The 15,626-nt window shown below is 49.9% G+C and overlaps 1 protein-coding gene across 3 annotated transcripts; it reads right to left on the bottom strand.

The window, feature by feature from the left end:
* Positions 1 to 6: 6 nt before the first annotated feature.
* On the bottom strand, positions 7 to 14,443 carry LOC114033039 (TSC22 domain family protein 4-like). 3 transcript variants are annotated; one of them, XM_027848495.1, is made up of 4 exons: positions 14,359 to 14,443; positions 8,875 to 9,936; positions 6,381 to 6,544; positions 7 to 349 (listed from the first exon to the last, which is right to left on the bottom strand). In XM_027848495.1, exons 2-4 carry the CDS (start codon positions 9,616 to 9,618, stop codon positions 277 to 279), a joined length of 981 nt encoding a protein of 326 aa, XP_027704296.1. In that variant the 5' UTR covers positions 9,619 to 9,936; positions 14,359 to 14,443; the 3' UTR covers positions 7 to 276. The 3 variants fall into 3 exon arrangements, with proteins under 3 accessions (XP_027704296.1, XP_027704295.1, XP_027704294.1); XM_027848494.1 differs by lacking the exon at positions 14,359 to 14,443 and adding an exon at positions 13,945 to 14,302; XM_027848493.1 differs by lacking the exon at positions 14,359 to 14,443 and adding an exon at positions 10,486 to 10,992.
* Between the last annotated feature and the right edge of the window lie 1,183 nt (positions 14,444 to 15,626).

Here is a 15,626-nt window from a genome sequence, read left to right as displayed (position 1 = left end):
ACACAGGAAAAAGAAGGGAGGGCAAGGACTCAGGTATCAGGTCCAGGAAATGGGAGCAATGATAGAAATCTAAGATCAAGGACAGCAACAGGGAGTTGGGAACTGGAGAGGAAGGAAAGGACAGATGACAAGACAGTCTGGGATTGGGAACAGGGACAATGGTACAGGGACTAGGGACAGGGAATGGGGTCTGAACTAAGAACAGAAACAGAGAACTGGGGGAAAGAAACGGAGCAGGACACCAGGAGCTAAGGAACAGATGAACTATGATATTCCTCAGAATAAAATCAATGCCCTTACCATGGCTTGTTCAATCTTGTTGTCAATGGCAACCATGCTTCCAGAGCCACTAGAGAGAGACCACAGAGATTGTAAGGTGGGGAGGTAAGAGTCAGGAAATGAAACACCCTGGATCCAGGTGTTGAGGCCCCTTAGCAATTGGCTTTCTCCACCAACCTTAGTTCAATTTACAAGACTACATAAGTCCTGTTCCCCAGTTATCTGTTCTCCTATTTGTCCCTTTCCCACTTAGTAATGAATTAACCAACCTCCTTAGTTCCATGCCTCATCCCCCTCTCCCCTCACTCCCCACCCTGCAGCCCTTTCTTAGGACCAAAAAAACAGACTCTGGGCTTCTCCATCCAGGTTCCATTGCTCTCCCAACGTTCAAACACCCTAGCTCTCAGGTTTCCAGTTCCCCAGTGACTAAGTTTTTACCTTTTGGCCCTCCCAAAATCCAAGAACTCAGGATACTAACTTCCAACTCCCCCAGGAATTTGCTTCCATATCCCAACCTCCCCACTCCCTACCCAGTCCCCAGGTACCTGTGACAGTAGAGAATCAGGGAGAGAAGTGTTTTATCCACCCCCTTTCGAGGTGATGGCCGATGCCCCGGTCCTCCTAGGCCCCGATGGGGTGGAGGTCCAGGGACACCTCGGATGGGGGATGCCCCCCGGGGGGAGCAAGGGGACGAAACACAGCCCCTTCTCTGGGGGAGGCGGGGGGCCAACCTTCCTACTCGAGTCTCATAGGATGATACCAGAGACTTAACAGAGACTCCTGGATGGGCCATCTTCTGGAGGGAAAGGGAGAGCTCTAGGCCCCACTGAAAGGTAGAGGACTATATCAGCAGAGTGCCTGGGGGGCCTCAGAGCCCCCCCAGGCAAATCCAGGTCTGTCTGGTGCCAGGCAAGCAGAGAGGAGACGGGTGCCTTTGGGGATGAACTGAAAGATATACACCTCCCCCCAGGGGTAGGTCTAGCTGCTATTGGCTCCTTAGAGACACGAGGATCTCCCCTCCCTTTCCCAAAGCTCCACAGTGGGCGGGGGCTCATCTCCCAGGGCCAGACCCAGCTGGGGGTGGGAATTCCCAGATGCTGGACAATACCAGTGTCCCCTGCTCACCCTGGCAGTGATCCCAGAAGCCAGGAGATAGGTGGGTGGAGCTGGGGAAAGCCAGACCTCTTGCCTAGGTTCTGGGAGGGGCTATTGCCTGGATCCCCGGAAGAGGGTTGAAGACTGTGGGGACAAGATGCCTAGATTCTCTCCTCACCATGACATCCTATGGCCCTAACCAAGAAAGTGTCCCTGTCCTGTCTCAATGCTTTAATACCCCTCATATCTCTGAAGAACTCAGAGGATAAAATTCCCAAGGTTGGGGAAGGGGGGAGAGAGAGAACTGGGAAAAGCCTCAGGAATAGAGGAGTTCTCTCTCAGGTTCAGATGCCTCATTGCTTCCCCTCTCCCGGGGCTTCCTCTGACCTTCTTCTAGGTCCTCGATGGATGTAAACACAGCTATGTGAGCAACAGTTCAGGCCCAGTAAGGGCTGCCTAACCATGGTGCAGGAGGCATAGAGTATTTCCATGGCGACAAAAATAGAACCAAAGCCTTTACAGGGGATGTGAGTCTCAAGAGAGAAGCTAAAACTGAGGTATATGAATGCCTGGTCCTGAGAGAGAAACAGGGGACTTTTTAGATGAAGAAGATGGTACAGTATGGTCAGGATGCCTTACAGAGCTGTGGTCCTCGGCTGCTATTTAATGAGCGAACACCAGGAGTCAGGCCAGCCTCCAACAGATCCAATAAGCAGTGAGGAAATCTGGGGATCTCTAAGGCCCCAGTTAACTGAGGGAAGTCTTCTTGATTTCTTAACCCTAACCCTTTTGGAACCCAATCATCATGTCTCCCAGACTCTGTCTCTTCTTCAGATCCCAGTTCCTCTTCTAGGACTCACTTATCTTGCCATGGCAGCCCCCTAAACTCTCCTCTCATCCATCCACAGATTCTTCTCTGTTTTTAGGACTGAGGCATTCTACCCTAAACTCTGTCATCTCCCCAACCCAAATCTGTCCTCTCCCCCATCCACAAACCCTTTCCAAGACACCACTCCCTAGACTCAATTCCAGCACACAGGAGCGCTGTCCTCAGCCTCTGGCTCCACCTCCCTTTCATTTTTGCTGACCTCCCCCATCTCATGCTCTCTTAGCTCTCCCAAGACACAGAGTATGGCCAGCCCCTTCTCTCCCCACCCCACCTCTACTTTCCCCCCTAGCACTCTCAGGAGCCTGTAGCAACAGCTTTTTGTTCCCTCAGTCCCTCGGCTGCCAAGTAGCTACTAGGTTCATCTCCATAGGGGACCAGGACTATCAAGGTGACCTCTGACGAGCCCTGGGGCTGGGAAGAAAGCTGGAGAGCGCTGGGTATTTTCCATTTCCTATCCAGGGCTCTGGGTGCAGAAGGTGCTGCCCAGCTGGGGGTGGGGTGTAACCAAGGGAGCAGCGTGGCCTCAAAGAACAGGACTAAGGAGGAGGAGAAAGACTGGAGGTGGGTAAACTACAGGAGCAGTTTTCAAATCTTTCTAATCCCAAGAACACAAAGATGGAGCAAAATAACCCCTTACTAAATACTTAACCCTACTGGCAATAATCCCTTACTAAATACTTACCCCTACTGGCAATGCCACCCCTCCCCTAAAAATGTAGAAAATTAACAAGCAGGCTGGCCAGTGTTTTTGAAGACACATCAACCAGGCTTCTAAATTATTAATTCATGCTATAAAAAGTACCTGTGCATTACTTTATATTTTTTGAAGTGCTTTGCCTAATTATAAAATATGAATAAAGCAAGGGATCAGCCAGTGATTTGCCTAAAAGACATTCTTAAGAATAGCCTTCCTGGTATGGAAATGGTCAGGACCTCTCATCTAAGCGTGGGGGGGATGGGGGGGTGGGGCTGGAGGTGGGGAGAAGGAGAGGAAGAACAGGAGCAGATAATAGATGCAAATTCAAGGAGAGAGATAGGAACAGGGGATCCAGTCTTGCTTAGTTTTGTGCCCAATATCCCTGTAGACCCACTAATAATCCATGGACCACACTCTTGAGAACCATAGTTAAAAGTCTATGTCCGGGGCAGCTAGATGGCGCAGTGGATAGAGCACTGAAGTCAGGAGGATCTGAGTTCAAATATGACCACAGACACATAACACTTACTAGCTGTTCGACCCTGGGCAAGTCACTTAACCCCAACTGCCTAAAAAGAAAAAAGAAAAAAAGAAAAAGTCTATGTCCCAAGAGGCAGGCTTGAGGATATAGTGTGTATGTGTGTGTGGGGGGGGGGTGTCAAGGACAGTTAGGATTCCTGGGAAAGGGAGTCATGATAAGGGGGCTCTAGTAAAAACAGCCCAGGCCTGTTAGGCAGGATACCAGAGTCATGGGATCATAGAGTCAGATCTAGAAAGGCCCTTGGAGAGCATCTAGTACAGTTCTGTCATTTTACAGATGAGAGGGACTTGAGGCCCACAGAGATTAAGTGACTTGGCCAAGGTCATAATGGTAGCAATAAGAATAGCTCACATTTACATAACATTTTAAGGTTTACAAATCTTTACAACAACCCTGTAAGGCAGATACTATTATTTTACAGAACTCCCATTTTACAGAAGAGGAGACAAGTTGAGAGGTGTCATATGACTAATAAGAGTCAGGATTTGAATGCAGGTCCTCGGACTTCAGAACCAGCCCTCTTTCTACTACACCATGCTCTCCTTCACTGTAGGAGAGCTAAAGAAGTCCTGCTTAGGGAGGAAGGCCTTACCACACAGAGGTTTAGAAAGACAAATATAAGAGACCTAGGGATCAGAGGGGTGAGGAAAGAGAAGGCAGGGCAGGGAGAGCAGATACTAGGGACAAACGGAAGCAGAAAGAGAGGAGAGATAGCAGGGCTCCTCCCCACTCAGTGTTCTGAGCAGCCCCCAGGGTCTGGGCCTTTTGCCAGCCAACTGGTATCCAACCTTCTCTGCTCTCCCGGATCTATGCTGCCTTCACGGTGGTGCAAGGCAAGGGGAGGGCAAAGAACTGGTTCCTTGCCCTGACTAGGGAAAAAAGGGTGTTCTTGCTTCTACCCTGGAGAGAAAAGGAAAACTAGGAACTCCTATGTCCTCATCCCCTCTCAGGCCTAGGCATCCTGCCTCCTGGGCTCCGATTCCTTTTCCCAATCTGAGATCCAGCCCTTTCAGCCTCCACCTTAACCATGTCAAGCCCGACTCCCCACAAAGGACCCAGGCTCTTTCTAACCCAGCTCTCCCTCCCAGCTCACCATTACCTTACCCAAGCACCCTGGCTCTCTGGTCCAAGTTTTCCTTTTAGGAAGGACTCAGGCAATGTGTCCCCCAGCTCTTCCCAGGCGCAAAGAGGTGGGGTGAGGCCCACACACCCCATTCCTGAGCCAGGGGGACTCAACCAAAACCAGCTGGCCCAGAAAGGCGGGGCAAAAGAAGCCAGGCAGGGCCAGGGCCTCGGAGCAGAACTGGATAAAGCTGAGACTGGGAAAACCAACCAGTCAGACTAGGGTGGAGGGAGTGGGAAGGGAAGAGCTGAGAGAATGTAACTCCATGAAAGATTATTGGCTGCAGAAGCTGAAATGGAGACAGACAGATGGAAAGACAGAGACAGAAATGTAAAGAGGACTAAGGAACTGAAGGTCAGAGAGGAACACAGAGCCGAGCAGAGAACTTGGGAGCGAGGCCTGTTCTTGCCAGGGAGCCTGCCAAAAGGAAGGGGGTGGGAAGCAACAAGTTACCATGATAGGAGCAAGTGACTTGCCATGTGGTGTCAGGCCTCACACCTCATACATTCCTGAACCCACAGCTGCTCTGTTCAGCCTTGCCTGGCAGGCCCTTCCTCCCCTTCTCCCTCTTTCCTCATATCTTTCTGTCCCACATCCTAAGATCCCTTCCACAGACCAAGCTTATTTTATTTATCTACTATTCCCCTACTTTATTATCCTCTCCACAATCTTCATTCCCTAGGGCTCTGTCCCTGAGGCTGGAAAGAAGAGACCTAAAGAGGAGGGTGTGGCCCCTAGGAATCCTACTCAAAACACCTCACTCCTAGCACCTATTACCTGACTCTGGAAATCCTATTCCTTATCACCTTCCAGACAAGTAAATCCTTCTCCCTGAAATAGCACTAAAACAGGAATACCCACTCCATCTACCAAATGAAACAAAAAGTGTCAACTCTGTTTTTTGCTACCTTGCCCCAATCCAGCCACAGACAAAAATCAAGCTGCCCAGTAGTCAGTCTCTCTTTATTTTGCTACCTCCCACTAGGGGTTGCTGACACTCAAATGTTGAAATCTGGCCCCTGAAACAGGAAGTTTTGCCCTCCTTCCTGCCTCTAAACAGGCCATTCTCCCCTAAAGGAAGTCCTGCCCATCCATCTACATGTCAACAATCCTCCCCCACAGCATGACCATGAAGAAGGGAGCCGGTTCACTGTCGCCAGGGGATGAGACCACAATCAAAGCTATCCCTAAGCAACAGGACTGAGAAGGTGCTCCCCAGGTCTAGGGAGCTAAGCAGGAAGCCCCATTTCTCTGCTTGGTGGCAGAGAGAATTTGGTGTAACTCCCTGTCCTCTTCCCTGGCTCGGACATGAGGTTTTCAGGTTAGAATAAAAAACAAGCTGCTTCCACCAAACCAGAATCACCCCCCTACCCACTTCACTGAGGGTGAGAGTGAGGGTGTGCTTGTTCAGTTAGTTCATGCTTTTCAGTCACAAGCCACCTCTTTTACTGAGGGTAAGGGTGCATTTTGTTCAGTTATTTCACACTTTAACGACCCAAGTCATCTTCTCACCTGCTCCTTTCATTGAGGGTGAGGGTGGGTTTGTTAGTTCATATTTTTCAGACACAAGTCACCTTCCCACCCCCAATCCTTTCAAAACAGGAAATTGTGTTCCCTTTTCCTTCCCCCATACCCCAACCCCACCCCACCCCCCAGCAAAAAAAAAAATAGAAAGTTTAATTCATGTGTCCCAGTTCTTTTAAAAAAAAAAAAAAAGCCCCTCCATCAAGCCAGTTCAAAAGGAAGTCCCTCCTACCTGTCATCATCACCGTCAAGGGGGCTACCAATGGCTAGCATAGATCGAGCCAGATTCAGGCGTTGAGCAGAGGCTCCAAAGGGGTCTGAGGATTTCCGGTTGGGACTGCTATCCTGAAGGAGGGAGAGGGCTGGAGAGCCAGGACGGGAGCCTCGGAGAGGGAGCTAGAAAGAGGAAAACACACACACACACACACACACACACATACATATACACACACACACACACACACACACACATTCCTAAATCACACCTAGTCTTTTGGCTCTGTCACCTTTCCTCTCTTCTGCTCTAGCTCACCTTTCTCCCTGTGACCCAAGTGACCTGTGACCACAAGTAATGCCCAAGTGACCCATCGGATGTGTTCTGTGGTCACAAGGCCATAAAGTGCTCAGTTCAGATAACCCCAGTTTGGGTGGGGGTGGGAGGGCAGTGGCTAAAAGAGGCTTTTGTATCTGTACCACCTTCATCATCTTCAACCACCTCATCAGAGATAGAATCCTCAGTATGTGCTCAAGCATCAACTAGTTGCCAGAGAAATCTAGGCAGAAAATGAGTTCTGGGGAGGGTGCCTACATCATTCCCCCACACCTCCCCCAAGCTGCCATTACTGGTCCACAGGATGGTGTCCTCACAGCTCCCATCCCCACTAAACCACTGCTCCTGCCTCAAGACCCAGGTGTTCTGCTTCCTTTTCCACCAGTTACTGGGAGGTTGGGAGGAGGTGGAGAATGGGTGTGGAGCTGTAGAGGGTGGATGCAATGGGGAGTGGGGGAGGACAAGAAACAAACCTCCTTCTGTGAGGCCCCAGGAGGCCCCTGCTTCTAGGAAAACTTAAGAACAGAGAATCCAGGGACTGCCAGAAGGACAGGGCAGAGACACGGAGGCCTCCAAGTCCTTTCTGTCTGCTCTCCATCTTTTCCCCTCTCCCCACCCCCCCACCCCCCACTGTGAAGGTACAGGGAAAGAGGATGGTAAGAGAGACAAAGATACAAAGGCGTATCTACTGAAAGAAAGGAGCCAGAAGGTTGTTGTTGCTTTAAATAAATAAAGTTTGGGGAATTATGGAAGGAGAGGGGAGGGGAGAAGAGAAGCAAGGACTGAATATAGTGGAAAACTCGAGCGAGGCGGGCTTTAAACGACACAGAGGCTAGGAGCATTGGAAAGAGAGAGAGTCTAGGGGGAAGGGATTAAAGCGTAGAAACAGAGCCTCCACCCCCAGAAGTAGGTAGCTGAGTGAACCAACTGAAAGAAAGTAAGGGGTGGTAGTGGTGGTGAAAGACCTGTGTACGTGTGGCTGTGGGGGTTGGGGGGGGGGGGGGGAGAAGGTAAGCCAGTCCTGGCCAGTCCCGGCAGGGCCCAGACATTCAGTCTCAGGTTATTTTTATACAGTGGTTTGTGCTCAGGGGCCTGGAAGGGGGAAAAGGCCTCATCTTCATTTTCCCACAAACCTCCCTTTCTCCAAGGTCTTGAGTTGTCCTGCCTCCCCAGCCCTGCTCCCTAACCAGGGATTCAGGTGTCCTAGCCCCTGACCTCCAACAGGGTCCTCCAGGGACCCAGGCATCCTGTCCTCCAGACCTGATCTGTTCCTCTTTTGGAAACTGAAAAACCATACACAATTTCACTTTTCTCACCTTGTTCCTCTAGCCCTCTTCCCCTTTGTTCCACCCTCACCAAAAATAATAACAGTCTTTGGAAGGCTAGGGCAGGGTTGAAAAGAGATCTGGGAGCTGTGCCTGTGGCATTGCAGGCCCCTGAAAACACCCTCCCTCCCAATTCTAGAGATTCCAATGGGAGGAAAACCTTGGTCTGGGGGCTAGGGGGGGGAAAGGTCCTGGAACTGAGAGAACAGAAATGGCCTAACTTTACTAGGGAAGGAAGAAGCCAGAAGGACATGGAAATCACAGGGTGGTTGAGTGAAGGAAGCTATGTCTCCCCCCACCAAATACCCCTCAAAAGAACTCTTAGGCAACTCCATGATCAGATCCCTTGCACCCTCCCCTACGGAGACTAGTGTTCTCACCCAATCCACTCCATTTCTGAAACTTTTATCCAGAGAAAATTATATAACTCAGAAAGGGAAGAACAGATGGAGAAACAGAGAAAGATACAGAGAGGAAAAAAAAGACACACAACACTGAAATAAAAACGAGAAAGAAACTGAGTTAAGAGAGGGAGGGAAGGGGAAGAGAGCAAAAGAGGGAGAAATGAAGTCGAGAGGAGGGATGGAAACTGAGGTTCCCAGAGAAGTAATAGGGATTAGAGTTACACGATGAAAGAGTCAAATATAAGGATGGGAGGGTTGAGGTACAAAAAAAGAAAGAAGAGAAACTGAGGGGAGAGAGAGACAGAACCAGTGACAGAATAAAGAGGGGAAACTGGAGCCCAGAATGGAAGTGAGACACAAGGCAGGAGATTAACACAAGTCCAAAGAGGATAATTATATTACAGAGAGATCCCCTTTTTGTGCACCCCTCCCACCCTTGCCTCTTACCTGGCCTCTTTCCTCCCCCTCTTTCCTCAGCCAAGGGGCTCCATCCTTCTTTCGGGTGATTGGAGGTGTCATTGCTGGGGCTCCCACCTCTGCCTCTACCCGAAGGGTAGGCAGCTGGGTTGAGGCATGTGGTGCCAGTACCCCTGTACTGTCTCCATCACTGGGCTCCGGGGGGTGCTGCTGGGGTGGGGAAGCTGGAAGAGGTGGAGTTTCAGCCCTCCCTTTGCCTCCGGCCAGCTGAGCTAGCCCCCCAGTGAAAGATCGGGCCTGAAGACCAGGGGAAGTTGGGGGTGGGCGAAGCCAGTTGGTTGGGCCCTGAGGCTGGGGGTTTGGGGGAACCAGGCCCAAACTGGACAACTCTAGCCTAGAGTCCAAAGAGCGACCCCCAGTCCCTCCAGTGGCTCCCCGAACTCCCTCCAGGAGCCGGCTGAGTCCTGGGGCTTCCAGGTCCCTCTCATAAATGTCCACACATGTCCATCGCCCCCGGCGATACGGTTCCCCTAGTCCCTGGGGAAGCTTCACTACCCGGAAACGTGATGCTGGGGCCCCAGGGGGTGGGGAGCCGTTTCGAGGGGTCCCTTTGCCTCCCAGCTCTGAGCTAGGCTCCCCATTGGGAAGACGAGGTGTGGGTAAGGTGGAAACCAGAGCTGTAGGGGAGTCACCACCCCCAGATCCCCCAGGACCTTCATAGTCTGTGGTGACACTGGTGATCTGGAAACTGCTCTTCTTCTTACCCCCACTCATGGTCCCTAGGAAATGGGACAGGGGCTACACGTAGAGGAGAGGCCTCTCTCCAGGCAGCACTCAGGCTCCCCTGGCACTAGGGGGCCATATAGCTGTGGGATCAGGGCCCCTGGGAACATCAGGGTCCAACATAGCTGGGAGAGTCCAAGGAACTGGGGCTGCCTCTGAAATTGAGGAATAACAGGGAGAGAAGTTGTGGGAGCTGGAGTACGGGCAGGCTTTCCTTCTGCTGCTGCTGCCAGTGCTGCTGCTGCTGCTGCTGCTGCTGCTGTTGCTGCTGCTTCTGCCACTCTTGGACTCCAGAGCTGAATTTGCAAACTAGGAGGAAAAAAATTAGAGTCATTGGGGAGGGAGTGGGTGTTGGGGGAGTAAGACACTTTGGGTGCTTCCTCTGTGGGGAGAGCAGTGGAGATCGGGGTGGGGGAGAAAAGAGGGAAACCACCAGAGAGATAGAGGAACCACAAGAGGTAGAAAAGAAAAAAAGACAGAATGAGGTAGAGACAAAGCTGAAAGAGGTAAAGGCAGAAAAACAGATTACATTGGTTATTATCGGTACACATAGGCACTGTGCAGAAAGAGATAAGCTGAGTCCCAAGTGTGAGATGCAGCAAGGAATCTGGGTCTACAGGAAAGGGAGGTGAGCTCACCACTTCACAGCCCTGGCCTGGCATGGGCTTTCACACCCTAGCCTACCTTGGGGTGGAGGGGAAAGGAGAGCTTCCCTTGAGTTTTACCACCACCCATTTCAGAATCTATGGAGGGCTGAAACTTAAACTCTTCTCCTCAACCACAACTACCCCTGTTGAGCACACACACAACCCTACAACCCCACCTCTACATCTCCCCCAGAACACCAAGAGACCTGACCTGGGGATCCTGGCAGCATAAGATGCCCCAACAGACTGTCCACAGGAGAGCAGGAGAGTGGGGCCTCCCAGCCTAAGCTCCAAGAAAAAGGAGGAGGTGGGTGGTGGTCAGAGGCAACACAGTCCGTAGAGGCCTCTCCTTGACCCACAAGTCATCTCCACAGCAACTTTGTTTTCCAAAAAATAATAAACACTGCTCTCAGTCCCAGAGGAATATGGCCTTTATGGTGGTGAAGGGCCTTTAGGTCTGAAAGCACAGCTGGTCGGAGAGAAGCCGAGGGCTACTCTCTCTGGAATCTTTTCCCTTCTGACAGCGGAGCGATCTCTCTCTCTGTCTCTCTCTGTCTCCCTCTCTCTCTCTCTCTCTCTTCGAGCATGTGTCTGTCTCCACCTCTTCTGTCTTCAACTCTCGTCCTTTTTTTTCAGTTTTCCTAGTTCCTCTCTGTCTCTGTCTCTCTTTCTCTCTCTCTCTCTCTCTCTCTCTCTCTCTCTCTCTCTCTCTGAGCTGTTGACAACCCCCACACCAGGAAGTCCTGCCTCCTCAGCCCTGCTGACTGCTGTTCTACTCCTCCTCCTTCCCTTCTTCCTCTCACTCTCTCTCCCGCCTGCCCGCCCTCCTCCAGCGTCTCTCTGCCAGCTGGCCCTACTCCAGAACTACTGCTGCTGATAGAGGGAGCCCCAGACACTAGGGTTCTCATAACCCCACACCTGCCTAGCTCTTCCCGGGACTTTAGGGAGTAAGGATTGGGTTTGAAGAAAGATCGATTCCCTTACAATTACACAGGGATACAGATAATGTTCACATACATGAACTGATATAGAGAAGGACATTTATATACGTACATATATATGTATGAATGTGTGTGTGTGTATATATATATATGTATGTATTTTGGACTCCGAGCACATTTGTAGAAATATGAATAGGTAAACAAAGATATTCATACAGATGCCCTCACAGGTACTCATACATACATATATATGTATACACATGTATGTATACATACACATACACATATATATCTGCAGGAACACAACTGTATACAGATATGCACACAGCTTCTCTTAGAAAGAGTCCAGATTCCTATTTTCTCATTTCATGACCCTACCACCCCACCCCTCCCAAACAAATTCAAAGATGGACCATTTAGCATAAAGGGATTTCATAGATTCCTAAATTCTCAGAATCAGAAAGGACCTCAGAGGTCTACTCCCACCCATGCCTCATCGAGAACTTCCATTCTAGCAAATGCATTGCCATTTAAAGATACTCCATGATAGTTGTTAGCTTTTATATATGACTTCAAGGTTTGTAAAAGCATTCTCTTGACAACTCTGTGAGATAAGTATTACAGGTATTATTAATCCCATTTTACAGATAAGGAAACTGGGGCTCAAGAAGATTAATTCATTTGGCCATGGTCACACAACTAGTAAAACAGACTGTTCCACTTTTGGACAGCAAAAATGTCCCAAAGCATACTTTGTAATTTCCGTATTGTACTCCCTGCCCTCCCCTCACCTCTCTCCCCCTCAAGATATCCAGAGGATGGTAGTTTTAAGTATTCTTTCACTTTCCTGTTCAAGGGAAGTTACTATCCCTTCTTTTTGGGGGGACATTTTCCTCCCCCATTAGATTGTGAGCTCCTTGAGGGCAGGAACTATCTTTAGCCTCTTTTTGTATCCCCAGGGCTTAGCATAGTGCTTGGCACACTTAATAAATATTGATTTATCAGTCAATCGACTGATCTTTGGAGTGACTTCTAGTCCTTCCTAGACAAATCCTATCAAGGAAGAACTGAGTTCAAATCCTACCTCACATACTTATTAGTCATATAACCTTAGGCAAATCACTTCACCTCTCTGGGCCTCAGTTTCTTCAACTGTAAAATGAGGGGGTTGGTCTCAATAACCTCTAAGATTCCTTTCAGTTTAATAGCTATGACCCTGTGAACTTTCCCCTTTAAATTCCTGACAGAATTTCTAATATTGTATATATATATATGCATATATATTAGAAATGTATAATTTCTATATATAATTATATATAATATTCCACATATATATAAAATATTGTATCACAAATACTATCACTACTAGGGCAGCTAGGTAGCACAGTAGATAGAGTTCTGGGCCTGAAGTCAGGAACTCATCTTTCTGAGTTCAAATCTGGCCTCAGACACTTAACTAACTACATGACCCTGGGCAAGTCACTTACCTGTATTCCCTCAGTTCCTGATCTGTAAAATAAGCTGGAGAAGGAAATGGCAAACATTCCAGTATCTTTGCCAGGAAAACCCCAAATAGGGTCACAAAGAATAAGAGTAACTGAACAAATGATATGTAATATATTATGATAGTTTATACACACACATACATTTATATGTTTTTGTCTGCTAAAAGAAATCTGGACTCTGGCTTGTCTTCTTCTCTTCACCTTCAAGGCCCTGGAAGCAAGGCCCCCGCAGAACCTACTCTATATATCCTACAACTGTTATATGCCTCCCATAGTGTCAATTACTCCTCTCTTTGGCACAGTACTCTTCCCACCACACCTACAGTATTCCCTGCATGCAGTCACAGTATTTAAGCACTCTGCTCAGTATCTTTCATAAAGGCATAAATTCAAATAAAGTCAAATTTTTTCAGGAAATGCTTTTGGATAATTATGATTGTAACTGGTCCTAGAAACAATAGCAAAGTAAGAAAAAAATCACTTGGAATCCTGGGATTCTCTGCCCTACTCTCCATCATCGATTTTCAGTTTGCAAACTCATCCAATTCAACATTTATTAAAGTGCCTACTTCTGGGCACTGCGGAAACAAAGACCAAAAACATAACAGATCCTGTTCTCAAAAAGCTTATATTCTATTACAGTACTATTATAATAGTATTACCTCTTCCAGGGATATTTTATGATTATTTCAAAAACATTTTATTGATGATTTATGTCTTTACATCACAGTTATCCCCCCCAACCCCACTAAACCCTCTCTTGTGACAAAGAGAAACAATGAAGGAAAACAATGATACAGAAACTTTATCTGAGAATATATACAATACTCTGTCCTGGTAGTACCTCACCTGTGAGAGAAGAGATAGGTTTAATCTCCTCTCTGGGAACTTCATTGTCCCAAGGGTATTTTAACAGAAGATAAAACCTAAAGCCAAAAGAATAAATCCCCAATTGTGGGATCTCAGATTCCTAGAAGTTGGGTGAGAGTAGGGATTGGGGAGGTAAATAGGTGTTGGAATTTACTTTATAGAGACAGACACTGACTATGTGTTAAGCCAGTCATGCTACTGTTAGCGGTAATTAAAATTAGCAGGGACCATTTACTTGACCCCAAAGCAATACTTCCACAATTCCTACAATTAGAGGCTAGTGAAAGTCAAGGATAAAGAGGAGGGTGGCCTAGCTATTCAGGAGTACAGAGGGGGGTTACTTTGAACACTTACAGAGAAGCAAGGTCCAGGTTTTTAGGAAGCCAGGTACAGGATGAAAGAAAAGTCGATGGGCTAAGGATGAACTCGGCTCTTCCCAGCTCCCTCATCTTTAGACCAAGAAGGTGAACAGCCCCTCCTGCTGGAGAGGTGTCTTTGTCTACTTGTATTGCCATCTGTCTGTCTTGCTGCCGGTCTCTTTTGTCTCTCTGAAAATAAGCCTGCTTACCCCTACTGGTCTCTCAATCTAATTACACCACCCCACCCCCAGCTGTACTGCCTTGGGGGGCAGGCGCCCTGAAACTTTCAAGATCCCCAGCTCAAAACCGCAGAATGTTAGAGCCAGAAAGAGCCTTAAAAACACCTTGTCCAAACCCCTTCCTTTACAGAGGAGTCAACTGGGCCCAGAGATCCCCTAAGTGAGCTTACATCCTCCCTTCTAGTGCCAACACACTCTGGTTTCTGGCAGCTCCCGTAGCAGGATTGTGCTGTGAAATAGACAAGGAGTGAAGAGGGCTGGGCCGGTGGCTGCAGATCCTCGCGCGGCCACGAGGGGGCCCCCTCGGGCAAGGCGCACTGGGGCGCCCGAGCCGCAGCAGAAGGTGGTCGCGGTTTAGGACCAGAAACTTAGGCTCCCGCGTCGGCGGAGGAGCAGGGTCAGGCTGAGACCGTGGAGGAGAGGTGGCACGGCAGCAGCCCCCGGCGGCGGCGGCGGCGGCTGCGGCTGCGGCTGCGGGGCTCCCACCTCTAGCAGTCCGAGAGCTCCTCTTCTCTGCATCTTTCATCCTTTCCCCATTTATTCTCGGTCAGAGCCTCCGTGCCTCAGTCTCCCCTGGCGCCGTGGGTGTCTTCAGCTCTCTAGCTCTTCCCCTGCTTCCCTGACCCGCGTGGAGGGGTGGGTTTGAGGGCCAGGGGCGGGTCTGGGGGGGCGGACCCGGAGGCGGGGCTGTCTCTGCGGCAGGCCCGAGCTGCGCTCCCCCCTGATCTCTCTGTCTCTCTCTCCCTTCCTCCCTCCTTCCTCCTCCTCCTGCTCCGGGCTCCGCCCGGCATGGGGGGGGCCGGCGCCTGGCAGGCCAGGTACGGGGGAAATGGGGAAACTGGGGGGACTTGGTTGGGAAGGGGGGTGTTGGATGCAGGAAGGGGAGCTGAGAGGCACAAGGGATCCGGGCAAGGGGAGAGGTGGAGGAGGACCCGGGAACCGCGGGGCTGGGCAGATGAGGCAGGCCAAGTCCAGAGGATCCGGGGAGATGTAGGGATGCAGGGGGAAGAGGCCCCAGGGTGAGCAAGGAGAATGGGGATGCTGAGGGATGTGGATGTCTGGGAGAATGGGCGAAGTGTCAGGCTAGGTATGAAGGTGGGCACTGGCTGGGAGATATCTGGAGCCAGGGACCAAACCTGAAGACTCCCTCCCCCCCCCCTCGACCCCCACCCCTTCCCAGTGATGCTTCGGGGGTGAACCAACACTTGGAACTGATAGAGCAGGGCTTGTCCGCATCCACACGTCTAAGAGGTTGGGAGGAGATCGGAGCCAGGGCTTGGGGAGTCAGGGGACTTGATGCCAAGCCGGTGATACAGGGAACAGACAACGAGACGGAGCAGGGCCAGGCCCTAGCCTAAACGCTGGAAGGAAGGGGAGTGTGTGTGTGTGTGTGTGTGTGTGTGTGTGTGTGTGTGTGTGTGTGTGTGTGTGTGTGTGT

This window comes from Vombatus ursinus, unplaced genomic scaffold (genome assembly GCF_900497805.2).
Source record: "Vombatus ursinus unplaced genomic scaffold, bare-nosed wombat genome assembly UNPS02006701.1, whole genome shotgun sequence".
In the NCBI taxonomy this organism is placed as follows: domain Eukaryota; kingdom Metazoa; phylum Chordata; class Mammalia; order Diprotodontia; family Vombatidae; genus Vombatus; species Vombatus ursinus.
The sequence above is the reverse complement of the archived record's forward strand: the minus strand, read 5'-3'. Positions and strand labels throughout refer to the sequence as shown.